Source organism: Neophocaena asiaeorientalis, unplaced genomic scaffold (assembly GCF_003031525.2).
Source record: "Neophocaena asiaeorientalis asiaeorientalis breed wild unplaced genomic scaffold, Neophocaena_asiaeorientalis_V1.1 scaffold399, whole genome shotgun sequence".
NCBI classification, from domain to species: domain Eukaryota; kingdom Metazoa; phylum Chordata; class Mammalia; order Artiodactyla; family Phocoenidae; genus Neophocaena; species Neophocaena asiaeorientalis.
Genome location: NW_020173964.1, coordinates 2,929,592 through 2,957,196, shown reverse-complemented (window position 1 = coordinate 2,957,196; position 27,605 = coordinate 2,929,592). Strand labels below are relative to the sequence as shown.

At 36.0% G+C, this 27,605-nt stretch overlaps 1 protein-coding gene across 2 annotated transcripts; it reads left to right on the top strand.

Moving 5' to 3' along the window:
• The first annotated feature begins 543 nt into the window (after nt 1-543).
• Nucleotides 544-27,413, top strand: PPWD1 (peptidylprolyl isomerase domain and WD repeat containing 1). 2 transcript variants are annotated; one of them, XM_024753098.1, is made up of 11 exons: nt 544-733; nt 3,899-4,001; nt 5,856-5,956; nt 6,098-6,218; nt 13,587-14,034; nt 17,787-17,977; nt 18,822-19,011; nt 21,772-21,953; nt 23,171-23,252; nt 24,565-24,747; nt 25,784-27,413. In XM_024753098.1, the coding sequence occupies exons 1-11, from the start codon at nt 544-546 to the stop codon at nt 25,925-25,927; spliced, it is 1,935 nt and encodes a 644-aa protein (XP_024608866.1). In that variant the 3' UTR covers nt 25,928-27,413. The 2 variants fall into 2 exon arrangements, with proteins under 2 accessions (XP_024608866.1, XP_024608867.1); XM_024753099.1 differs by lacking the exon at nt 544-733 and having other exon boundaries at nt 3,950-4,001; nt 5,856-5,881; nt 6,196-6,218.
• The last annotated feature ends 192 nt before the right edge of the window (nt 27,414-27,605 follow it).

Genomic DNA, 27,605 nt, shown 5'->3' with positions numbered 1-27,605 from the left:
GCCCCACGCCCCACAGTAACAAGCGCTCACTACCTTTTTCAGAGACTGCGTGAAAGAAACAAGAAACTCAGGAAAAAAGACATGTTTGGAGCACCTGAAGGGAAGCCCGCAAGTTAACCAATTCTTTCAATTCCCCACCCCTGTGTCTTTCTGTCCTAACAGGTGGGATTCTAGAGCCGGAAAAGAACGGGACTCAAGGCCTGGCTAGACGTTAGGTATTCAGTTCCTCGTAGGTAAGGGTCCCACCACTGGGGCTGCAGCTCCATATCCTGAGAGTTGCCAACCCCGGAGCAAGTTTCAACTGTTAATGGCGCTCTCCCCGGCGCATCGCTTACCACCACGCAGAGCCCCGGACTTCAGGTCGTCTCAGCCTACCGGAGACGCAGCTCTGCGGCCGAGGACTCGCGCGCGCTGATTTCTGATTGGTTCTGCTCCCAGCCAATCCCGGAACTTGCTCTGCCGCTGACAAACAGGCCGCGCCGCTGCTTCGGAATTGGTAGCAGAGCTTGTGGGTGTCGCGCCTTTTCTGACGATTCGGGCAACATGGCGGCCGAAGGTGGTAGCGAGTCACAGTTGAGAAGGAGAAGGCGCCGGGACACGGAGGAACCTGAAAAAAGGAAACTCGGCGAGGGAGAGCTGGTAGTGGCTGTGGCCCAAGAGAACGAAGAAGAAAATGAAGAGCGCTGGGTTGGGCCCTTACCTGTAGAGGCAACGCTGGTCAAGAAGCGGAAAGGTAGCTACAGAGATAGGCACAGGGCAGGTTGGAATGCTGTGTCCCCCGAGTAGGAGAGTTCAAGCCAGACCCCAAAACGGAGGATTTGTGCCCTCGGAACAGAGGGTCGTCTTCACTTCTGGCCGTTCTTTACACCCGAAATAGTTATTTGGTTTGAGTAAACCGTCTTTTTGATAATATCTAACACAATTAATCTCTGATTTGTTACAATGGATGATAAAGCTAATTTATGCCGGTACTTACGTGTTTGGCGCCTCTCATTTAATCCGTACAGCAGCCGTATGAGGTTGGAATTTTTAACCCCGTTTAGCAGATGTGGATAAGAATACTGGTTCTATTTAAGGTTTTCAGTTCAAGAGTGGTGTAGTGTGTTGGGCCGCCGGGGCAGGCGGTGCCTATTTAGAGTGGTAAAGAATAGGTAAAGATAATTTCAATGCTGACTCTTCCACTAATGAGTTTTCTGATATAGTTACATAAATTTCCTGGATCACAAATCTTTCATCTAAAAACCAAGGTCTGTGGTTTTCAAACCATACTCGTGAGATACCATGGCCTGAAGCATTTTTCCACTAACGTGGATTAGTGACAAAATTTTATCAACTAAAAAGGGTGGTCCAGAAAAGGGCGGGGGGGGGGCAGTGGTGAAAGGGACAGATTAAATTTACTTATTTTTCAAGTTCTTTGAAATTTTTTCCTTAAACGTATAAGACCATTAAAATGTTATCTTTCTGAAAGTTGAAATCTTTATTACTCTCCCTACTTAAAAATTTTAAGTGATTTCTCATTATTTTCAAAACAAAGTCCAAACTCCCTAACATAGCATACAAGGTCCTTCTTGATATGATTTCTCCTTCCCTCCCTCAGCGCATTTCCATTACTTCCCTCTACCAAACCCTTGTAGTTCCTTCTTACTCTGTGATCCAGCCATACTAAAACACTTGAGAATTGGGCATGCCCTTTTTCTCCTGTGAATGCCTGCGTCGCTGTCATGGTGTCTCTACCTGGAATAATTTCCCTCACCCATTTCACTTAACCTACTATTGTTCAACCTTTAACACTCAGCTCAGCTATCACCTCCTCTGGGAAACCTGTGACTTCTTCCAGTCTGGGCTAGGTTTCTAAAGCACATTGATCATAAATCTGAGGTGTGTTTATCACACTGAATTTATAGGTAGCCTTCAAATTTTATGTATCCGAATTTTGAAGAAGGTATTTTTTTGAACATTGTACATTAACACCCTTAAAGTGCATTACCTTTTTTTTACTACTAAGTCTTTCTGTTAAATGTTTCCGTAGCAATTGTTTCCTCATTACACTTGCTACATTTTTAATTGTATATTTATTCATGTGATTGTCTGATTAATGTTTCTCTTCACTGTTAAGACTGTAAACATATAAGAGCAAAGAACATGCCTGTTTTGCTCCAGTGCTTGGTACAGTGCTTTGCATATAGCAGATGCTCAATAAGTATTGAATGATTGAATATTATAATGTTTATGCTCGTAATTATTTTCTTGCACTAGATTTCATGTCCTTTTTTTGTGGAAATGAGTGGAGGGAATGGAAAAATCCAAAAATATCAAAGTGCTGATATTAGCATTAGGAGACAAAAAGCTTATAAACTCGATACAGTTGAGACAATTAGATGTTCATTCTATTTAAGCCAGTCAGTAGTGTGTTCAGTTTGAAGAAAAAGTTGAAATTTAAAAACATGTATGAAATGTTAGAAAAATATCATTGAAGATTTTATCTAAAAGGACAGGGGTTTAAAACTTTCTAGAAATGGAACCATCCCCTTTAACATGTTCTTTGGACATGGGACTTTTGTACACATTTTCAGAAAGACACTATAAATGATATGGCATTACCTTTAATTAAACTGATGGTTTCTCAAGGACAGGAACTGTGTTAATTCTGCTTTATGTCCGTGTCTCTTGGAACCTAGTTTGTTTTCAATAAATATCTGTTCAACAAGTGAACTAACAAACAGCAAAAGGAATATGCATCAGATGGGATTAAATTTAGCTGCATATTACAGAAAACTTCAATATGACAGTAACATTAAAAAGATAAAAGTCCTAAAGTAGACAATCTAGGATTGGTATGGAGGCTCCAAGGGGACCTAGGTTCTTTCCAACTTCATGCCCAAACATCACTAGGGTATGGACCTCATCTTTGTCCTTAGTGTTTGTTAGAATTAACAGTGCTTATCTCCCAGTTCCCAGCTGTAGGACTGAATAAGGGAAGAAGGGCACAACTCTTCAAGGAGACTTCTTGACTGTTGCACAACGCTTTCACTTTTATCTCATTGGCATTTGGTCACACCTAATTGCAGAGATGGTGAGAAAGATCTTGTGGCTGGATGTCAATACTCCCATATAAAAACAGGGGTTCTGTTACTAAAGATGAAGGGAAAAGTAATTTGTTGGACAAAAATTTGAGTCTGCTATATAGTAGTTACGAAAAACCATGCCTAATTTAGGAACAGTCATGCTTAATTTAGGAACTTTTTATAGGCATGTTTGGCCATCATTGATTGTTTTGTTGGTTACAAGTATAATGGCATTTTTTACTAGTAAAATTTTTCATAGCTCCTATAATGAAATATTTCCTCAGATTACCACTCTTAAAAATGTTTCGCCCTTGGGAAAGGTTTGAGAAGCACTCAACTGGATATTCTCTAGGATTTTCTCAGCTCCAAAAATCTAAGCATTTATCGTGTTTACCTGTTTCAGACCTAGTATCAGTGACTTCAAAGAGGATCATTGCCTTCAAGATAAACTGAGACATTCTAGATTGTCACTGGCCTCTTATTACTTATTTAAATGAGCACTAATAATTGGATCTACATGGTTAGAAATATGGTTGTGATATTTTCATGAAACTTTAAGATTTTTGGTTTTTAATGGAACCTTTATATTAAGCCAGAACCACTCAATTCTTAAGTTCTGGGAACAGTTAAGTGTCTATATAGTACTTGAAAACCTGTTATGACCGACTAAATAATGGTGCTATTCAGTACTGTGAAATAAGTTACAACTGACATAACTGACACTGGATTTTTCTTTCATTATACGCGAATTGAGAGAAATTAAAATCTAGAAGAAAATACAAAATAGCATTCCAGTTGTTAAAAAATATTTTTCTTTCCTTTTTTTTCCTTAGTTCTAGAGTTTGAAAGAGTCTATCTTGATAATCTCCCCAGTGCATCCATGTATGAGCGCAGTTACATGCATAGAGATGTTATCACCCATGTGGTGTGCACCAAGTAAGTCTATCACATCTTAATATTTTTCTAAGAACTTTATCCTTTTTTAGAATGCTTCAGTTTTGAGATGGATTTGTAGAAGTAGCTTTAGGATATTAAGGATTTCTATTTCATTCCATAGGTTTTGTAATAGTTTATGTTAAATAAAGACCTACATGGTCTTTCCTATATCATACAAGGAATGCATTCTCTAAGACAAAATTCCCTAGTTTGTGTACGTCTTTTGGAGATAAATGCCAAAAGGGGATGATCCAGGTAGTATCTGAGCTTCCATGAAGAAGAGTCTATTAGTTAAGATGGGAGTAATTGGTAGCTGGCCTCTTCAGTACTAATGGGGAAAATGATGAGATCTAAGACATTCTGGAACTGTCACAGGACCTTCAAAATAGCTGAATAGGGATTTGTAGAAGGATAATAATAATAATAGTAATAGTCTGCTCTTTGTTGAGTGCATATTATGTCCAGGTACAGTGCCAAGGCTTTTTCATAAATTGTTTCATTTATCTTAACAATCTTGTAAGGTAGTATCATCTACATTTTACAGAAAAGGAAGCAGGTTTAGAGGGGTTAAATGGCAGATGAGGCTGGAGGAAAAAGGCAAGGACTAAACCCCAGAGGTTTTCTATTTCTTATATGGAATTTGAACCTGATTGGGAGAGTAACACCATATATATATGTGTGTGTGTATATATATATATATATTTTTTTTTTTTAAAGATCACTCTGGCTGTGGTGAGATAAATGGATTCAAATAGAGCAAGAATGGATACAGAGAAAGCAGTTAGGAAGCTAATACAGAAACCTAGATGAGATATGATGGTGGCTGGGATGATATTGGCAGTGAGCATGGAAAGAAGAAGATGAGTTGTTGCTCTTTGGATCAGTCTATTCTTGATCTCTTGGAGACAGTTAAAGATTTAAATTAAATATCTTTATATTTCATTTATGGGATAATTTTAACCAAATATTAACTCTTTTTTCCTAGTCCAAAGTTGTCAGTGTATAAAGCTGCATATAGGACTAGCATTCTATCACTCCAAGTTTCTTTGTTTAACCTAAGTAGCAGGGTGTAATAGAAAGATTTTTGAAGATTTTATAGAAACCTAGATTTTGAAGTTAGGCAGACCCAATATTGAATGCTGCTCTCCAGCTATGGACCTGTGACAAATACATTTAACATTGTAAAACTATTTCCTAATTTTTAAAAAGGTGGTAAAAAATATTCACCCTAACAGAGTTGCTGTAAAGGTAGTTGTAACTAAGATAATGTATGTAGAGTACTTGGCATACACTAGGTTTCAACAAATGGTTTCTATTTTTATATACCTGACAGAGGAGGCTATACTGTACAAGATTTTGATACTTAAACAACCAAAATACCTTGGATAGTATCTGAAACAAACTTACATTGAATTTTGCTGTATATGTAAGTAGTATGTTGGAATTTAATTATTTATCAACTTCTGAAAGATAGTACATTTTCCCTGTGAAAAGACTGCCTATAGGGTAATTTTAGCATTAAAGGACCCTAAGATCTAGTGATTCCTGGTGAGATTTTTCTTTTTCTTTTTCTTTTTTTTTTTTTAATGTCAAGTTCTAGCTCAATTCCTATCCTAGTTCTTGGATTTAAAATTAGTGCAGCAGAAGCTGTTATGATATCCAAAAAAGAGCATCAAATTTTGCAATGTTCTGTCTACCCTAGTATAGTGATATAGTGGTCTGCATAAAGGAAGGTTTTTTTCTTTTAACCTGTTATTTAAGAGTCCAAGATTCTCAGTGAATGATTGCTCTGGGAGTACTAAGTGATTCATAGATCTGTTTTAGAAATTAACTTCTACAATTTTATATATGCAGGACAGACTTTATTATTACTGCCAGTCATGATGGACATGTTAAATTCTGGAAAAAAGTAGAAGAGGGGATTGAATTTGTTAAACATTTTCGCAGTCACCTAGGTAAGAATTTCACTTTTTTTTTTTTTTTGGCTCTCTTTTAAACTGTACTGATTAAAGTTCCTTTTAAAATATTTTTTTCTTTCAATTATGTCCATTTCATTGGTGTTTACTAGAATGTTTTAATTTGATTTATTTAAATAGGAGTTATTGAGAGTATTGCAATTAGCTCTGAGGGAGCATTGTTCTGTTCCGTGGGTGATGATAAAGCAATGAAGGTGTTTGATGTAGTGAACTTTGACATGATCAATATGCTGAAGCTTGGGTGAGTCTGTTTTAAAGTATATATTTCTTTAACTTAGTGGAAGAATTCTTGAACTAAACTTCCCTGTTCCATAGGTATTTCTAAACAGAATATATTATCATTCCATTAAAAAATGTGACTTTTGATTTTACTTGGGAAAATTAAATATTATGAATCCTTGTTATGATGCTGTTTGGGGGCTCCTGCTGTGGTTTTTGTCATTAATTACAGCAGAAATGTCGCAACAGTGCCACAACAAGGATTCATTATATCCATTTGACACTACTTAATAAATTAATGAGTATCCATCGTGTCTAATTTACTGGTACGTAGAATTAACTTCCTTGTTATGCTTATTTCAGTAATATGGCACTGTGTTTCTATAAGGCTTATGCACAATTTTGGAGTTGTTGGTTATTTTAACTTTGAAGTATATTGACATCCAAACTATGTGTTTAGACTGTACAGTAATGAGATTAAACAAAAGACCATACCCTTGGTAGCTTAAGCAACAGAAGTTTATTTTCTCACAGTTTCGGAGCCTGGAAAGTCCAAAATCAAGATTCCAGCAGGATGTGGTTTTGATGAGGACTCTCTTCCAGGTTTCATACTTTGTCCTCATTAGGGACAGGGGAAAGAGTGGGGAATATTTTACTCTTCCACTTCTTAGAAGGCCACAGGCCTGTGGGATTAGGGCCCCACCTTTATGACCTCATTTAACCTTAATTACCTCTTTAAAACCCTTTCTCCAGATACAGTCACTTTGGAGATATGGGCTTCACCATATGAATTGGAGGAGTAGGGGATTGGAATTATACAATTCAGTATGTAGCAGGAATTCTTTGGAATTTCCTTCAAAATCAGTTTATGAGACACTGAAGGAAATCAGTCTAATTATTTGTGGTCAGAACTTATTTTTTGACTACAAATAGAAATACCTATTGATCATGTGTCTTATTCCCCAGCATTGTTTCCCTCAGACTTTAGCTATTTTTAAAAATCAAATCTGGGGCTTCCCTGGTGGCGCAGTGGTGGAGAGTCCGCCTGCCGATGCAGGGGAAACGGGTTCGTGCCCCGGTCCGGGAAGATCCCACATGCTGCAGGGTGGCTGGGCCCGTGAGCCATGGCCACTGAGCCTGTGCGTCTGGAGCCTGTGCTCCGCAACGGGAGAGGCCACAACAGTGAGAGGCCCGCGTACCGCAAAAAAAAAACAAAAAAAAAATCAAATCTATTCATAAATGTTGAACATTTGCCCCCTTTGAGGATATTGAAAGAGAACCAGGCATATCTTGTTTTATTGTGCTTCACAGATACTGTGGGATTTTGGGCAAATAGAAGTTTGTGGCAACCCTGCATGAACAAGTCTATACTCACCATTTTCCCAAAAGCATTTGCTCAGTTTGTGTCATTATTTCACATTTTGGAAATTCTCATATAATATTTCAACTTTTTCATTATTTTTGTATTTGTTACGGTGATCAGTGATCTCTGATGTTACTATTACAAAAAGATTATGACTTGCTGAAGGCTCAGATGACAATTAGCATTATTTTTAGCAATAAAATATTTTATTTTGAATTTTTATTTTTTTATACAGCAGGTTCTTACTAGTTATCCATTTTATACATATTAGTGTAGATATGTCAATCCCAATCTCCCAATTCATCACACCACCACCCTCTCCCCTCCCCCCCATCACTTTCCCCCCTTGGTGTCTTGTCCAGTCTTACATTTAGGTCTCTAATCCATTTTGAGTTTATTTTTGTGTATGGTGCTAGGGAGTGTTCTAATTTCATTCCTTTAGATGTAGCTGTCCAGTTTTCCCAGCACCACTTATTGAAGACACTGTCTTTTCTCCATTGTATATCCTTGCCTACTTTGCCGTAGATTAGCTGACCATAGGTGCGTGGGTTTATCTCTGGGCTTTCTATCCTGTTCCATTGATCTATATTTCTGTTTTTGTGCCAGTACGATACTATCTTGATAGCTGTAGCTTTGTAGTATAGTCTGAAGTCCGGGAGTCTGATTCCTCCAGCTCAGTTTTGTTCCCTCAAGACTGCTCTGGCTATTTGGGGTCTTCTGTGTCTCCATACACATTTTAAGATTTTTTTGTTCTAGCTCTGTAAAAAAGGCCATTGATAATTTGATAGGGATTGCATTGAATCTGTAGATTGCTTTGGGTAGTATAGTAATTTTCACAATATTGATTCTTGCAATCCAAGGACATGGTATATCTCTGCATCTGTTTGTATCATCTTTAATTTCTTTCATCAGTGTCTTATAGTTTTCTGCATACAGGTCTTTTGTCTCCCTAGCTAGGTTTATTCCTAGGTATTTATTGTTTTTTTCTGCACTGGTAAACGGGAGTGTTTCCTTAACGTCTCCTTCAGATTTTTCATCATTGGTGTATAGGAATGCAAGAGATTTCTGTGCATTAATTTTGTATCCTGCAACTTTACCAAATTCATTGATTAGCTCTAGTAGTTTTCTGGTGGCATCTTTAGGATTCTCTATGTATAGTATGTCATCTGCAAACAGTGACAGTTTTACTTCTTTTTTCCAATTTGTATTCCTTTTATTTCTTTTTCTTCTCTGATTGCCATGGCTAGGACTTCCAAAACTCTGTTGAATAATAGTGGCGAGAGTGGACATCCTTGTCTTGTTCCTGATCTTAGAGGAAATGCTTTCAGTTTTTCACCATTGACAATGATGTTTGCTGTAGGTTTGTCATATATGGGCTTTATTATGCTGAGGTAGGTTCCCTCTGTGCCCACTTTCTGGAGAGTTTTTGTCATAAATGGGTGTTGAATTTTGTCCAAAGCTTTTTCTGCATCTATTGAGATGATCATATGGTTTTTATTCTTCAGTTTGTTAATGTGGTGTATCACATGGATTGATTTGTGTATATTAAAGAATCCTTGCATCCCTGGGATAAATCCCACTTGATCATGGTGTATCATCCTTTTAATGTGTTGTTGGATTGTGTTTGCTAGTATTTTGTTGAGGATTTTTGCATCTGTATTCATCAGTGATATTGGTCTGTAATTTTCTTTTTTTGTAGTATCTTTGTCTGGTTTTGGTATCAGGGTGATGGTGGCCTCATAGAGTGAGTTTGGGAGCGTTTCTTCCTCAGCAATTTTTTGGAACAGTTTGAGAAGGATGGGTGTTAGCTCTTCTCTCTATGTTTGATAGAATTCACCTGTGAATCCATCTGGTCCTGGACTTTTATTTGTTGGAAGATTTTTAATCACAGTTTCAATTTCATTATTGTGATTGGTCTGTTGATATTTTCTATTTCTTCTTGTTTCAGTCTTGAAAGGTTATACCTTTCTAAGAATTTGTCCATTCCTTCCAGGTTGTCCATTTTATTGGCATAGTGTTGCTTGTAGTAGTCTCTTATGATGCTTTGTATTTCTGCAGTGTCTGTTGTAACTTCTCCTTTTTGTTTTCTAATTTTATTGATTTGAGTCCTCTCCCTCTTGATGAGTCTGGCTAATGGTTTATCAATTTTGTTTATCTTCTCAAATAACCAAATTTTAGTTTTGTTGATCTTTGCTATTGTTTTGTTTCTATTTCATTTATTTCTGCTCTGATCTTCTGCTAACTTTGGGTTTTGTTTGTTCTTCTTTCTATAGTTCCCTTAGGTGAAAGGTTAGATTGTTTATTTGAGATTTTTCTTGTTCCTTGAGGTAGGCTTGTATTGCTATAAACTTCCCTCTTAGAACTGCTTTTGCTGCATCCCATAGGCTTTGGATTGTCATGTTTTTGTTGTCATTTGTCTCTAGGTACTTTTTTGATTTCCTCTTTGATTTCTTCAGTGATCTCCTGGATGTTTCATAGCATATTGTTTACCCTCCACATGTTTGTGTTTTTTATGTTTTTTCCCTGTAATTGATTTCTAATCTCATAGTGTTGTGGTCAGAAAAGATGCTTGATATGATTTCAGTTTTCTTAAATTTACCGAGGCTTGATTTGTGACCCAAGATGTGATCTATCCTGGAGAATGTTCCATGCGCGATTGAGAAGAAAGTGTAATCTGCTGTTTTTGGATGGAATGTCCTATAAATTAAATCTGTCTGCTCTTTTGTGTCATTTAAAGCTTGTGTCTCCTTATTAATTTTCTGTTTGGATGATCTGTCCACTGGTGTAAGTGAGGTGTTAAAGTCCCCCACTATTATTGTGTTACTGTCAATTTCCTCTTTTATAGCTGTTAGCAGTTTTGCCTTATGTATTAAGGTGCTCCTATGTTAGGTGCATATATATTTATAATTGTGATATCTTCTTCTTGGATTGATCCCTTGATCATTATGTAGTGTCCTTCATTGTCTCTTGTAACATTCATTACTTTTAAACTCTGTTTTATCTGATATGAGTATTGCTACTCCAGCTTTCTTTTGATTTACATTTGCATGGAATATCTTTTTCCATCTCCTCACTTTCAGTCTGTATGTGTCCCTAGGTCTGAAGTGGGTCTCTTGTAGACAGCATATATATGGGTCTTGTTTTTGTATCCATTCAGCGAGCCTGTGTCTTTTGGTTGGAGTGTTTAATCCATTCATGTTTAAGGTAATTATCAATATGTATGTTCCTATTCCCGTTTTCTTAATTGTTATGGGTTTGTTTTTGTAGGTCCTTTTCTTCTCTTGTGTTTCCCACTTAGAGAAGTTCCTTTAGCATTTGTTGTAGAGCTGGTTTGGTGGTGCTGAATTCTCTTAGCTTTTGATTTCTCCATCGAATCTGAATGAGATCCTTGCAGGGTAGAGTAATCTTGGTTGTAGGGTCTTCCCTTTCATCACTTTAAAATGTCATGCCACTCCCTTCTGGCTTGTAGAGTTTCTGCTGGGAAATCAGCTGTTAACATTATGGGAACTCACTTGTATGTTATTTGTCATTTTTCCCTTGTTGCATTCAATAATTTTTCTTTGTCTTTAATTTTTGCCAATTTGATTACTGTGTGTCTCGGCATGTTTCTCCTTGGGTTTATCCTGCCTGGCACTCCCTGTGCTTCCTGGACTTAGGTGGCTATTTCATTTCCCATGTTAGGGAAGTTTTCAACTATAATCTCTTCAAATATTTTCTCAGGTCCTTTCTCTCTCACTTCTCCTTCTGGGACCCCTATAATATAAATGTTACATTTAATGTTGTCCCAGAGGTTTCTCAGGCTGTCTTCATTTCTTTGCATTCTTTTTTCTTTATTCTGTTGCAGCAGTGAATTCCACCACTCTGTTCCAGGTCACTTATCTGTTCTTCTGCCTCAGTTATTCTGCTATTGATTCCTTCTAGTGTATTTTTCATTTCAGTTATTGTATTGTTCATCTCTGTTTGTTTGTTCTTTAATTCTTCTAGGTGTTTGTTCTTTAATTCTTCTAGGTCTTTGTTAAACATTTCTTGCACCTTCTTGATCTTTGCTTCCATTCTTTTTCCGAGGTCCTGGATCATCTTCACTATCATTATTCTGAATTCTTCTGGAAGGTTGCCTATCTCCACTTCCTTTAGTTGTTTTTCTGCGATTTTATCTTGTTCCTTCATCTGGTACATAGCCCTCTGCCTTTTCATCTTGTCTATCTTTCTGTGAATGTGGTGTTTGTTTCACAGGCTGCAGGATTGTAGTTCTTCTTGCTTCTGCTGTCTGCCCTCTGGTGGATGAGGCTATCTAAGCGGCTTGTACAAGTTTCCTGATGGGAGGGACTGTGGTGGTGGGTAGAGCTGGCTGTTGCTGTGGTGGGCAGAGCTCAGCAAAACTTTAATCTGTTTTTTCTGCTGCTGGGTGGGGCTGGGTTCCCTCCCTGTTGGTTGTTTGGCCTGAGGAGACCCAACACTGGAGCCTACCAGGGCTCTTTGGTGAGGCCAGTGGCAGACTCTGGGAGGGCTTGTGCCAATGAGTACTTCCCAGAACTTCTGCGGCCTGTGTCCTTGTCCTCATGGTGAGACACAGCCATCTTCCGCCTCTGCAGGACACCCTCCAACACTAGTAGGTAGGTCTGGTTCAGTCTCCTATGGGGTCACTGCTCCTTCCCCTGGGTCCCCATGCACACACTGCTTTGTGTGTGTCCTCCAAGAGTGCAGTCTGTTTACCCCAGTCCTGTCGAAGTCCTGCAATCAAATCCCACTAGCCTTCAAAGTCTGATTCTCCAGGAATTCCTCCTCCTGTTGCCAGATCCCCAGGCTGGGAAGCCTGCCGTGGGGCTCACAACCTTCCCTCCATAGGGCGGACTTCTGTGGTATAAGTGTTCTCCAGTCTGTGAGTCACCCACCCAGCAGTTATGGGATTTGATTTAACTGTGATTGTGCCCCTCTTACCATCTCATTGTGCCTTCTCCTTTGTCTTTGGATGTGGGGTATCTTTTTTGGTGAGTTCCAGTGTCTTCCTGTCATTGATTTCTCAGCAGGTAGTTGTGAATCTGGTGCTCTCGCAAGAGGGAGTCAATAAAATATTTTTTAATTAAGGTACGTATATCCATGTATATATATATTTATATTTTAGACCTAGTGCGATTGCACACTTAATAGACTACAGGTAGTGTAAACATAAACTTTTATATGCCCTGGGAAACCAAAATATCCATGTGACTTGCTTTATTGCAGTTTTCACTTTATTGCAGTGGTCTGGAACCAAACCTGCAATATCTCCAAGGTATGCCTATATTTTTTAAGCTTTGATAGAAATTCTAAGAGTCCTTAAAAGGTTTTGAGCACTATCTCAATCATTGGAATAACTGTAACTTCTCAGACTGACTATTTTGAAGGAGACAACACACAATTGAATATATAAGTTTTGTATGTTGATGAAATTGTCCAGTTGTTTTACACTTTATCAGGTAGCATGTTCAAAGCTCATAGTTGTAAGATCAAGCTACTGATCACGAGAGTGTGATATCAGAATGTTTTTCTGTTGAGCATAGTCATAACTAAAATTTATCTTAAATATTTGAAGATATATTTTGAAGGTATACTGTTTTATGAAGATAAAAGATATACTGTTTTTGAAGATATATTTGAAGGTATACTGTTACATGCTAACCTTTAAAAGTAAGTTATACATAGATGGAGAGGAGACATAGACAAAGATCCAAAAAACAATGCTCTGGAGTATTTTAAGGCCCACGTCTGTTCAGGTTTCCTTGTAAATAATCTGCTGTATGCAGTTCTCTTCTTGTGGTTTGATAAATCCTCAGAAGTTATTATCATTGCATTGATGAAGTCAGAAAGAGAAAAATCAGTAGCTATTCTTATTCTTCCCCATTCTGTGTCTCTATCTGCTACTTCTGAGCAAAGAATCCAAAACAAGTAAATCACTGGCCAGGACATTTTTTGGTGATGAGAATGAGGAAGGATGCTTACTTCTTGTATTGACCTCTTTTCTTCCCCCTCAATTCTTTACTATTTTAGCTATTTTCCTGGACAGTGTGAGTGGATCTATTGCCCAGGGGATGCCATATCTTCAGTTGCTGCTTCTGAGAAGAGTACAGGAAAAATTTTCATTTATGACGGTCGAGGAGATAACCAGCCACTACATATTTTTGACAAACTCCATACATCACCTCTTACTCAGATACGGCTAAACCCAGTTTACAAAGCAATAGTGTCTTCTGACAAATCTGGAATGATTGAATACTGGACCGGTCCTCTTCATGAATATAAATTCCCCAAAAATGTGAACTGGGAATATAAAACTGACACAGATTTATATGAATTTGCCAAGTGCAAGGCTTATCCAACCAGCATATGTTTTTCACCTGATGGGAAGAAAATAGCTACTATTGGTTCTGATAGAAAGGTTAGAATTTTCAGATTTTTAACTGGAAAACTTATGAGAGTCTTCGATGAATCACTAAGTGTAAGTGCCATATAAATTTAATCAGATTTTACTTTTGTGAAAACGTCTTTATTTTGTGCTATTTCTTAAAAGATTTTTTTTCTGGATATGGACATTTAGATTGATGATCATTTTCTCTTATCACATTAAAGATATTATTCAACTGTCTGCTGTCTTGCATTGTTGCTCTTCAAAACTCCTTTCCCTAGGTTTATGATATGATAAATTCTGAGCCAGTTTTTCTTATACTTATGTGTCTTTTCAGTTTTGTCTTGTTTGCAAGTTCCTGCTTTTGAGATCCTCAAAACCCATGCTAGGCCCCCTTCTCTTCTCACTCTACACTCCTGTCTGTCTGTATGACTACTTCCAAATTTATTTTTCCAGCTTTCTATTATAAACAGACCTGGTCCTATCCTTTTATTTCATTTATTTATTTTTGCTGTCTTCATGAATGGCGCAAATATCCATCTGCTTGCACAAGCCAGAATCTGAGTCATCTTTACCTGTTTTTCCTTACCGCTCTATTTAATTCATCATGAGTCCTGTTAATTTTACTTTCTGCATATACTTTACATACACTTCTTTTAGCACAGCTGTCACTACCCTAGCTCATGATCTTTTGCCTGGCCTATTGCCTAGACTACTCCCTGCATCTATTCTGGCTTCCTCCTAATCTGTTATCCATGCTACACCCAAAGGAATGTTTTCAAAGCACATATCTGATCTTGTCATACTTTGAATCTCTTAGTGACTACCTGTTGTTCTTAGGATCAAGACCAAATCGCGGCCTGCCATATTGTGCCTTTAACCTACCTCTACTACCTCTTACTCTAGCCAGTCAGGCCTTCTTTCAGTTCTTGACTATGTCTTCCACCACAGGGCCTTTGCATATGCTGTCCCTCATGTATGGAGTGACCCCTCTCCCCATTCCTCCTATTACCTATTGAACTCATCCTTCAAATCTTGAAGAGTCATTTTCCCTGGTAATCTTCCACTGTGCTTAGAGTCTCAGACTTTTTTTTTTTATGTGGTTCTTGTATCACTGTTTATTTTCTTTTAGAATATTTGGTCTTATTATATGATTAATTTGTATCAGCCCCCAGTAAACTAAACTGTGTGTGATTTATGGTCCTGTATCTGTTTTGCTTATGATTGCATTTCCAGCATTAAGAACAATACTTGACACATAATTACTGCTAACAAGAATTTATTGGGACTTCCCTGGCGGTCCAGTGGTTAAGACACCGCACTTCCACTGCAGGCGGCGTGGGTTCGATCCCTGGTTGGGGAACTAAGATCCTGCATGCTGCGCAGTGTGGCCAATAAAACAGAAAAAAAAAAAAAAAGAATTTATTAGAGCATGTAGTTGTAGAATAAGAGTTTTTATCCATGCTAAGGTAATTGCTTTTTGTGGATATTTGAGTCTCATCACGTGTTTCCATCGTGTGGTTCTCTAACTGCTAATGGTATGTTGAATCCTCTTGAAAGGCTGTGGGTTGAACCTTTGTAGTGATAATGTTTACTGTATGACAGTGTCAATTCTACAATCTTGGTAGTCACCAGTTTACATTAGATTCCCTGAATTAAGTGCTTCAAAAATGTTATGACCCTTATTAGCGATACTCTTGTTTGGTGGCAAGTAGTAATAAGTTGGGTTGATCATCTGCCTGAAGGAATATGAGTCCAGACAAAAGGGAAGATTTGTTTGCTAATCAAATCATCCTCATAACTCATTTTCTTATTGGAAGAATATAGCTTTCCATTATGCTTTTAGGAGAAGGAGAAACCTTTCCTTGTGATATTTTCTTCTTTGATGGTGGCTGGTGACTACATATTGGTTTCAACTTAAATATAATTTTAAAACTCTTTACAACTTATGGCTCTTCCCAGATTCCTTAAGAAAAGAAATACTTAAAATCTATTCTCTGGATATAAATCTCTTAACACATATACTCTGAGATGTTCAATCCACTATTTCTTCACTGTTGTCTTTAACATTTGTTGAAATTATAGGACTGAGGTAATACGAGAAGGTCAGTAGCAAAGTGTATGATAGAAGTTGAAATTCAGAATGAGAGAGTTTGGAAAAAAAAAAAAGGCAAATGCCAATTAAATTATGTACAATGCTAATGACTGGTTAATGACTAGAATCTCATAGTCCCATGTTAAGGGAGGGAGCTTCTAACTAGTTAGAGCCCTGGTTTAATAGACAAATTTAATTAGATGGTATGAAGTTGTATCTTCTGGTATTTTATTAATCAGGAGCACTACATATGGCCATGCAGTTGTGTATTACAGAGGTCCAATTATTAAAGCTAGAATACTATAAAAAAAAAGATACTGATGTGCTTAAAAGGTTGGATTAAATTTATTAAATACATATATATGGGCAGATGGCCATGTACAGACTTTAAGTCTTGAAAATGAATCTTCTCTCTAGCAAAAATAATCAAGGGTCCCACACTACAAAAATGTAGTCTGGCATCTAGGCTATTTCTGGCAAATGAGTAAAGCAATATATCAGTCTCAGAGACTGGAGACAAGAAACCCTAATGACCAAGCTTTTTAGCTATTCTTTAAGAACTTGGCCTCATCTTGTTCCCTAACACATACCTCCTTTACATTTTTGGAGTTATGTATGTTGTTCTTTCCATATCTAGAAAAACTGGATATTTCGTTAATGCAAGCATGAAAAAAAGAAGTAGATGGGACATAAGCCTGACTTCTTTTCATCTGCAATAGAGAGCTACTTTTGATTTCTGCAGTTTGATGCCCTAAATATCTAGAAAACTGTAAAGATAACATCTTTGGGGAGGCTGGTAGTGTGATAGTACATAGTAATTGAGATGTGACCTCCATCTTGAAAGCTGTGTATTAAATATCTAAAGAAAAGTAAACCAAATGTCCAAAATAAAGGGCACTCATAAAAATATTCGTCTATCCTAAACCACATATTCGTAATGATAATTAACTGTAATGGTGCTCCAAAATAACTTGAAACATTTTCTGAACTATGAAATTGTTATAAATTAGCGAAATAATAAAAGAGTTCATTCATTCAACAAAAATGGAGTGCTTGTTATATGGCAGGCCCATGATCCTTGTACAAGGACCTCACGGTCCATAGCTGCACTGTCCAGTTTCATAGCCACTAACCACATATGGCTGTTGAACACTTGGTATGTGACTGGTCCAAATTGAGCTGGACTGAGTATAAAATACACACTGGACTTCAAAGACAATATAAGAAAAAAAGAATATATCTCAATTTTTAAATACTGCTTAATGTTTTAATACCTTTATTTTGCTTTTTTATACTTTTTATTACTTAAATTTAAATCATCTGATAATATTTTAGATATATTGGGTTGAATAAAAATTAAGATTAATTTTATCTGTTTATTTTTACTTTGTTTAATGTAGCTACTAAAAAATTTTAAATTATATATGTGGTTTGCATTATATTTCTATTGGAAAGTGTTAGTCTGTGGCTTATAAAATGCAGCAGATATATTGTTTCTGCAGAGAAAGCAGTAGTTATGTTTACTCTTTTATTTTTTTCATTAGAAGAACCAGTTAGTATAAATACTATTTTTTATGATTGAACTTACTAACATCTTTTGATTTCCTGCTTCAAGTGTTTAGAATACTCCTTAAGAAGATATGTAAGTACATAAACTGTTAGTGGCTCTTAATGTATACTCTGCTTTTATTTAAATTCTCTTTCCCTTTATCATGTAACATTTTTTGTTAATAAATGGTTTGTTTCCTAGATGTTTACTGAACTGCAGCAGATGAGGCAACAGCTACCAGACATGGAATTTGGCCGACGCATGGCTGTAGAACGTGAATTGGAGAAGGTGGATGCAGTAAGATTAATTAATATAGTTTTTGATGAAACCGGACACTTTGTACTCTATGGAACAATGCTGGGCATTAAAGTTATAAATGTAGAAACAAACCGGTAAGCTTTAATATAATTTATGCTTTTTAAAAATGTACTTTTAAGGGACCACTTCCTCCTTTTGGGAAACAATGGGAGTTTTGTTTGTTCTAAGACAAGTGGAATGGTCCCAAATGTCTAAGCTTAACCAAATGTTTTGACTGGATTTTTCTGTGGTCTTTTGGTTGTTTATAATCTTATGTAAAAAGTTTCCACTCATGTTTGTAAAAGAAATGGAAGGAAGATATGCATAGTTTCAATTTTTTTTTTTTTAACAAGTTTCAGTCTGTCTTTTGCTTATTGATTTAAATTAGCCTGGTTCATGTTAAATGTTGCCAAATATTTTAACCACAGAATTCAGCATTACATCCTGCTAGACATAAAATCAGAAGTTAAAATGTATGAAACCACAAAAAGCCTTTTGTGCAAACAGCCCATTTGGTCTTAGAACAAAATTGCTATAATCAGATACTATCACAGAATGTAAATGAAAAGAACTTAAAGTATATATAAAGGAAAAAAATCTTGTGCTATACATTCTCACATATAAACAAATTTATATTGTAGTTCTTGGCAATACAAAATCTTTGAAGACTTGCAGAAAGATTAAAATGATAGGGATAGGTTAAAACTGTATGACTGAATGATTGTTATTGTTTTAATCTGAAAATTATAGATAGCTACCAATTTAAAATAACTTTTTTGGGGGAGAAGGAGAGGTAGAAAAACACTTTAAAAACCTTTCACTAGTTATTTTGTCCAAAGATAAAGGATATAGTTGATTCCTAGCTTTTATCTGTAAAGTTGTTATAACTGGAGTTAATCCTGATAATTTTGTTGAATAAAATATTGTTGTGTTTTCCAGGTGTGTGCGGATCTTAGGCAAGCAAGAAAATATTAGAGTGATGCAATTGGCGTTATTCCAGGGAATAGCCAAAAAACATCGTGCTGCAACTACTATAGAAATGAAAGCTTCTGAAAACCCTGTTCTTCAGAATATTCAAGCTGACCCAACAATAGTCTGTACATCTTTCAAAAAGAATAGATTTTATATGGTATGTGGAAGTACTAGGAGATAGACTTTAATGTTTCTTCCAGTTTAGTTGGAGTTTTATTTTTTTAGCTTGTGCTTTCAACTGAAGAAAATGTTGGCAATAATAGCAGACTTTCTAAACAGCCAGAATACCATCTTATAACATTAATATTGTAGAATTTTTAACTAGGGTTTGATTTTAAGTATTTCTGTACTGTTTTACATCCTGTTTTGAACATTTTTCAACCTGGCTTCTACAACGATTTGTGCTAAGATGATAGTAAGTGGCTATGATAGTTTTTGCTGTGGAGTTTTAAAAATTCTTGTTTTAGTATTTTTCACCATTTACTCTTGAACATAACTTGCACACCTCCTTCTCTACGTACATATTTTTACCTTTTGATTCCATTGTAATGATGCTACCTTGGAATTGTACATTCCTGAGGGATTTTTTTTTTTCTGGAGAACTGAAAGTACTTTGCAGTGTTAACTAAGATTGGGCTCAAAATCAAACTACTAAGCTATCTAGGAGTAGCACTGTTCTGATTGTTCAAACAGAAAAATCTGAAGTGTAGACACTTCTGTGCTTGCATTCTATCCTTCACAATCAGTCAGAGACTTTCTAAGACCCAAATGTGATTATTTCTTTGCCTAAAATCCTTTAATAACTCCCCAGCTATCTATATCAGCTGCCCTCCTAGTTTATCTTTCTTCATTTTTAGTTCATTTGCTATACTGACCATACTGAACTTGATCCCATTTACAAGATTTGAGTGTTCTTTTTACTGGTAGGTGTTTGCACAGGTTATTTCTTCTACCAGCCACACACCTCTCCCCAGTTCCTACTCATACTTCAGGTCTCAGCTTGGAAGCCTTCTCTTGACATTAAGTCTGGATTAGGTGTGCCTGCTTGTGTAATGTGTCACACTTTTTGGAATAATTTGCTGATTTTTGCTGGTGGGGGGGGGTGTCTCTGACAGTATCCTCTCTTCCTCAAGATAATATAAAATCCATAATTACAGGGCACTATGTTTTCTTCACATATCAAACTCCACAGAGTTTGGTAAAGTATTTGGCCCATTATAGTATACTCATTTGTTCATCTGACACATTAGAAGCAGCTGTGATGCTATGAAGGCTACCAGCATTTGGTAAATGTAGGAATAGTAGTTTATCTCCTCCAACCAAGCTTTTAGCCTAAAATGGGTATATTCTTTTAAGATGAGAATTTTGCTTATAACTTTCAAAGTCATTGTTAAAGATTTCTTAATATATGTTAAAGGAAAATAATTTTTCTTGTTTTTACCTGTAATTTAACTGTTTTGAAGGTAAAAATAAATCATAAAAGATAATTCTTGATATACACTAAAAACACATATACTAATTTTCCATCCACTTTATTTAAAAACTTCAACAAATTTTCTTTCTTAATCTTTCCTCAGAGTTCATGCTTATGTTGATTAAACCACACATGTTCCTTGGAAACTTTGAAGAAATAGAAAAACAAAATGTTAAGTCACTCACTGTGTATTTATACTGCTAACATTTTCATGAATTTTTTTATTAGATGTACATATTCTTAAGCAAACCTAAAATGGTAAACATATACACAAATTTCGTATCCCTTTTTTCAAATCCACTATCATGAAATAAAAGTAAAATTTTATAGAATTTGAACTTTAATAGTTCCACATGTGAACTAAATCAAGATAACTTTAAATTCACATAATTAAATAGTACAACAGACATGCCATTCCTTTGATAACTGGAGAATAATATGTTAAGGCAGTAACATCCTAGCTTAGTTGTTCCTTTATTTGGAATTGATCCAAGTAGATCAAGGAATGACATTAGGCAAGACAGGGCCTGGGCACTAGCTTTACCTTCCTGGAACTTAGTTGACATCCAATAGAACTTTCTTGGGGGAAAAATTTCTGCTTATTGAGAGTCAAATAAAAGAAACAGGCCTTGAGAAGTCCAGAATTTCAACAACTGAAAGATTTTTCTCAATTCTCCGTAGACCCTGAGGATCCTGAGATTTCTACAACTTCACTCAAAATGTAATGCTTTCTTCCAAGCTTCAGAGTTTAGATAGATCAGATGGGCTCTGACCAAAAAAAAAAAAAAAAGATCACGATCCACTACTGATTCATCTTTGAATCCTCATCCTACCAGCACAAGGTCCTACTCATAGAAATAACAATTATTAATAGGTATATAGTGCCTTCTATATGTTAGGCACTGTTTTCTAAGCACCTTACATCCCTTCATTTAATCTTCATATCAGGTGTCATTTTGAGGTAGTTTTTATTATTATCCCCATTTATGAATGAGGAAATGAAAGTAATCAATTTACTTCCCCAACGTCACATAACTAGTTAGGTGGCAGAGCTGGAATTCAAACTCAGGCAATCTAAATAGAGAAAAGTAAGCAATAAGTTGCAGGTTAGGTAGGACATACTAGAAGGCAGAAGCAGAGAGCTACCTCAAATAAAACTGCATCTTGTTAAATGGGTACCCATAAAAATTTCCACCAAAAAAATTAAATTCCATTTGAAATCATACATCTTTGTCATATTAATTTTCATATTAGACAAGTGTAGAAATAATTTAGCTGCCTTACACATCCTGTGATAGGAAGTGATTCCTGAAATAAGCATTTATTCTGATGTGAATTCTTAGTTTCCTCAAATACTTCATTAGAAATGAAATTTTCTTGTTCGTAAATTTTAACCAGATGAAAAATTTATTCATTTACTCACTTTTTATTTTCCTCCTTGAGTTTACTAAACGAGAACCAGAAGATACAAAAAGTGCAGATTCTGACCGAGATGTTTTTAATGAGAAACCTTCTAAAGAAGAAGTCATGGCAGCTACTCAAGCTGAGGGACCTAAACGAGTGTCAGATAGTGCCATTATCCACACGAGCATGGGAGACATTCACATCAAACTTTTTCCTGTTGAGTATGTACTGTTTTTGTTGTCGTAAATAAACACCAGTGTAAATGTGTATATTTGAAGAAACTATGCAACTTAAAATTCTTGCTATTTTGACTTAAGGAATTTAGAAGAATTGAAATGTTAGAGCATCTTTCCTGAGCTTTCTGATAACTGTTAAGCTAGGAAATGGGAAAATTTTATAAATATATACACATACTTCAATATACATACTTCACGGGTTTATTATTATAAGGACAGAATATCGTAGCTATGAATGTAACTGTAAAGTGATAAATATATATTACCACCATCAACTACACATTCCAACTATAGGTTTTGTGGGTCACTTGTTATAACTGGCTTTCCTCTCAAAGCACATCTTTAAGGGGAGGATAATTATTTTTCCTTCCTGATGTTTGAAAAGTTTGCAGAATGAACATACAATACTAAATACGATACAGTATGGCTGGCTATCCTTGATCCAAAAGATGACATCTTTTACAATGCCTTGACTTAAAAGTACTTAGTTATTTTGGATATGAATGTTTTATGTCCAGTGTTTTACCATATCATGGCATTGAACAAAAAACTAGGCAGTTCTAGACTCCTGGACCATCTCATTTTAAGCATTCAGAACCCATGCATCCATTAAGCCTATTCCCTGATGTGCTTGGTACAGATTCTCCTGATTCCCTCTGCCATTCCCAGCTTTAGGAGCTATTACATGATAAAGTACTGTATTAAATCATCTCATGAGATTAGTGAATATTATTTAGAAAGTGTATCTGAATGTGTGATTGTCATTTAAAGTTTATTAAATTTAGTAGCTGTCATATCAGTGAATTAGTCATTGGTCAGGAAATATCACCATACTATATCATTTTTTTAATAAGAAAATTACCTTTTCCAGGAACTTAACCCACTATGTGCAGTGGGTTAAGGTGTTATGGTTGTTTTTTTTTTAAAACTCCTCAATGACTTTGGTATCTAAATACTGTCAAACTCAAATATAATAAGCAGTCATGATCTAAAGATAGTATATTAAACTGTAAGAATAGGCTACTGCTTATATGCCCTGTCAACTCTTGCTTGTCCTGAGATCAGAAGAAATTATGAAAAAAAGACTGTCCTTCTGAAACAGTCAGAAGATTCTGAAAACACCATTAGGAAGCTGAACTACAAAGACAACTGTCATAAGGTGCTCCAATTAATTTTCATGTTTTTAATATATGTCTTACTAGGTGCCCTAAGACAGTGGAAAACTTCTGTGTTCACAGCAGAAATGGTTATTATAATGGACATACATTTCATCGCATAATTAAGGTCAGTTATGCAAATTTTATGTGATTTAAGGAATAGTATGTTATTGCATAACAAGAGGTTTAAAACCTAAGGAATCTTGTTCTCTCACACTTAGCAGTTTATTAGGAATAGGAAAAATGGACTATGGAAGTCAAAAGAAGAATGGATGGTCATGAATCAGATCTAGAATCAAGGATAAGAATAATAGCATGGTTACCGTTTTAGAAACACTGCAGCAATTAAAGCAGTTAAAGCAAAGGGTCAGATAATGAATAAAGGATGTTGCTGAGATAAGACCAACAGCCAAGGTAACCAGTTCCTAGTGGCTAGATAAGGTCTGGATCTAGAAGATAAGATTAAATAATAGAAGAGCCATGTTGCCACTTTATCTGTGAAAACTACCATTAATTAATACCTGACGAGCAGAATGAACTCAGCCCAGGATTTTGTTGAGCAGCATTCCATAAAATGGATGGAGCAGTGATGTAGTTCTTGATTACTGGCAGGTCAGAAATGTCAGGAGAGGTCTTCCCTGGTGGCGCAGTGGTTAAGAATCTGCCTGCCAATGCAGGGGACACGGGTTCAAGCCCTGCTCTGGGAAGATCTCACATGCCGCGAAGCAACTAAGCCTGTGCACCACAACTACTGAGCCTGCGCTCTAGAGCCCACGAGCCGCAGTTACTGAGCCCAAGTGCCACAACTACTGAAGCCTGCGTGCCTAGAGCCTGTGCTCCACAACAAGAGAAGCCACCCAGTGAGAAGCTCGCAAACCGCAACAAAGAGTAGCCCCTGCTCGCCGCAACTAGAGAAAAAGCCCAGGTGCAGCAACAACGACCCAAGGCAGCCAAAAATAAAAATAAATAAATAAATTTAAAGAAAAAATTTAAAAAGAAAGAAATGGCAGGAGAAACGCCAGAAGGAAAAATCAGATTTCAGGGTTCTGAAGGAATTAGTGAAGTGACTCACCAGAAAATCCAGTGTTTAGGGAAAGGGAAGAGAGAAGAACGGGGCAATTATGTTAAGACCTAACACATTATGTAAGATCCTAAAACTTATCTAAATTACTAATTGGCTTTAGATTACTGAACAAGATAGTACCTATTAATGGAAAGACCTTTACATTTTTGTTTCCATCATTAAAATAAGGTAGCAGTTAAGCAATGGAAATATATCATCCAAATTAAAGTATAAGAGTTTAATAAAATCACTTTATAGAATGACTGTTAATAAAGTTAAGATTTTATTGACTACAAAGCACTCTTGACAAACATAAGACTCCAAAGCATACATATATGTAACATGTGTAATGTGATTTTATCTACTTTCTGTTAAGGGCTTCATGATTCAGACAGGAGATCCAACAGGTACTGGTATGGGAGGAGAAAGCATATGGGGAGGAGAATTTGAAGATGAATTTCATTCAACATTACGACATGACAGACCATATACACTCAGCATGGCCAACGCTGGCTCGAATACTAATGGATCCCAGTTTTTCATAACAGTAGTACCAACGGTAAGTAGAACAGCATTGTCTATAAGCCAAAGATTCATAGGTTTTGATCTAAGAGAGTGAATTTAGTAGAAAAGAGAGCTTTATTATTCTCTACATTATTTATATATGCCAGGATATAAAAATGAAAACAATTTAGAGAAGAAAATGTAAAATTACCTAACAAATCAGATTTTACTTTGTAAAACAGTACTTTTGTAATTCAGGACACTGCAGTTTAAGTCAACTCTGCCACTCTTAATTGGACAATCCAAAACAAATTATTTTACCTCTGGACTTATTTCCTCATCTTTAGAATGAGAGGATTAGAGTGTAAGAATTCCCAATTTTAAGATATTTTTTCCACATTTTTATGTCTCTGAAATCAGAATGCAGCCCTTAATCAATGACATTGTAGATTTAATGAAATACAGTGTAAGAATATCTAGCTCTATTGCTATGCAGTTCCACAAAATTATAAAAATTACACATTTTATTTTTTAGAAGTAGGCACCGAGCAGTAAAGGAAAAATACTTATAACTGTTGTCTGCCAGGCACATGATCTCATGTAATATTCACAATACTTCTACCATCACTATACCCAGTTTTAAAAAACGGATGAGGAAACAGTGAGACCTGATTAACTTGACAAACGTCACGTTAAGTAGCAGAGCCAGAGTTTGAGCTCCTATCTCTCTGATGCCAAAGCACATGCTGCCAACTATTCCAAACTGCCTCTTGTGCAGGGTAAGATTCGTGCAGAAAACTTTTAAAGCCTTAGCCATAATTCTTTAAGCCATGCAAAGAACTTAGCTTCAGCAAACATCTTCAAGTGCTGTTTGGTTTGAAAGATGCAGATATTTAATTAAACATTAGATTATGCTTTTATATTTTTTAATATAACATGGAAATTACTCTTAAAAGCTGCCAAGTGAAAGTATTTTTTAATTATATTTTTAAATGAAGCTGAAGTTTAAATTCTCTTCAATTTGCTCACCCAGAGGGTGTGATTTAAGAATTTGGAGTTCACCAAGATTTTCTATTTGTCCTCCAACATAGCCTTGGCTTGATAATAAACACACAGTGTTTGGACGAGTGACTAAAGGAATGGAAGTTGTACAGAGGATCTCCAACGTCAAAGTCAATCCCAAAACAGATAAGCCCTATGAGGATGTCAGCATCATAAATATTACTGTCAAGTAAAATAAGATTTGTCTCATTGTCTTTGTAAATAAAAATACACATATTAAACACAGGATTATTTTACATAAGGAAGCTCTTAAGATTTATTTTTATATTTTTCATTAAAGTCCATTTTTAAAAAACTCTGCCTTTGAGTTTTCTTGCAGCATTTCTCATCCTGAGGTGATAAACTGAAATGGACCAAAATTCAGGCAAATAGCACTCCTTATAAATAATTTCTCATGAGACTTAAAACCATATTAAACAATGAGAATGGTGTGCATATGCTCCTTAGTTTTTTAAAAATATGCCAGATAGTCTGCCCTCAAATGATTCTTTAGATCCAATAAGAAAGGGTCAGGATGTGACAGTGATATACCATTTCCTTTTACAAAAGGTTTGTGTTACATGCCAAATAGTTTTGTCCTTTGATCACTGTTAAGTAGTAAGTAGTGGTAAGTAAAACTTCAATAAATAAATAGGAAGTGCCTTTGGTCAGAAGTGTTTTAATTCCTTCATAATTAGGAAATATTCTTCAAATATAAAAATCAGAATAAATGAACACCTGAGTCCTTGGTTTTATATACTGATTCATTTACTATTTTCACATCGTTTTTCTAATGTAGCTGAACAGTTTTTGTCTTCAGTTTATGTAGTATATCTTTTCTTACCTTACTAAATATACCATCAAGAAAGTATATATTGAGTAAAAATGTTAATATCTAACAATGAAGAGATTAGTAGAAATTGGAGCAATAAAACAATATGAGTCCAAGTCTTATGAGTCCAATTCATTTATTCTTCATTTACCCTCATAAATTACTTCAGAATCACTGCTTCTACTTTCCAGACAGACTCTTAAGAACTTATAAGAGGAACAGATTCAACAGACGTGTTTAGGGAATTCACATTCTTATGCTTTATATCTAAGCTTACATTTTTCCTTCTACTGATCAGCAGGATTATTTCCTTTACCTATTTTTGTACCATAAACTGTGATGGAAGAACATGCCAAACTGTGCTAACTTTAATATTGTGTCCTCCTTTTAAAAAGAACTAAATTATGGACAGAAAATGACTCTTCACTATGACATTTACCTTTTCTCCCTAATTTTAGGTGTTCAGACTTACCTACCTATCAATTCATTTGTAAAAGCTTAATCCTAAATTTTTGGTAATACTGCCACCAAGTGGTGGTAGTAATGCCTCATTCTTCCCAAAATAAAATTATTTTGCTTTGAGTGAAAATCATATTTGATTAATGAATTTTTCCATTCCATGTCACAAATTTAACATAATCAGTAGACCTAAAAACCTACACTGCCAGATGTCTTTTTTTAAAGCATGTTTTAAATTATTAGCAAGATACCATCTGATACTTATTAGTCCTTTTCATTCATTATTCTTTTAGGGAAAAGTACAGATATCTTCTTCCTTATTACCACTTTGCAAATTGAGAAGTATCTCAGTGTCACATAAGTGTTTTAGGGGCTTCCCTGGTGACGCAGTGGTTGAGAGTCCGCCTGTCGATGCAGGGGACATGGGTTCATGCCCCGGCGGTCCGGGAAGATCCCACATGCCGTGGAGCGGCTGGGCCCGTGAACCATGGCCACTGAGCCTGCGCTCCGCAACGGGAGAAGCCACAACAGTGAGAGGCCCGCGTACCGCAAAAAAACAAAAAAAAAAAAAAAAAAAAAAA

Coding starts and splice junctions, on each gene's coding strand:
- PPWD1 (XM_024753098.1), top strand. CDS start 544: ATGGCGGCCGAAGGTGGTAGCGAGTCACAGTTGAGAAGGAGAAGGCGC. Junction 4,002..5,855: donor ACCCATGTGGTGTGCACCAA/GTAAGTCTATCA, acceptor TTATATATGCAG/GACAGACTTTATTATTACTG. Junction 14,035..17,786: donor TCTTCGATGAATCACTAAGT/GTAAGTGCCATA, acceptor TTTGTTTCCTAG/ATGTTTACTGAACTGCAGCA.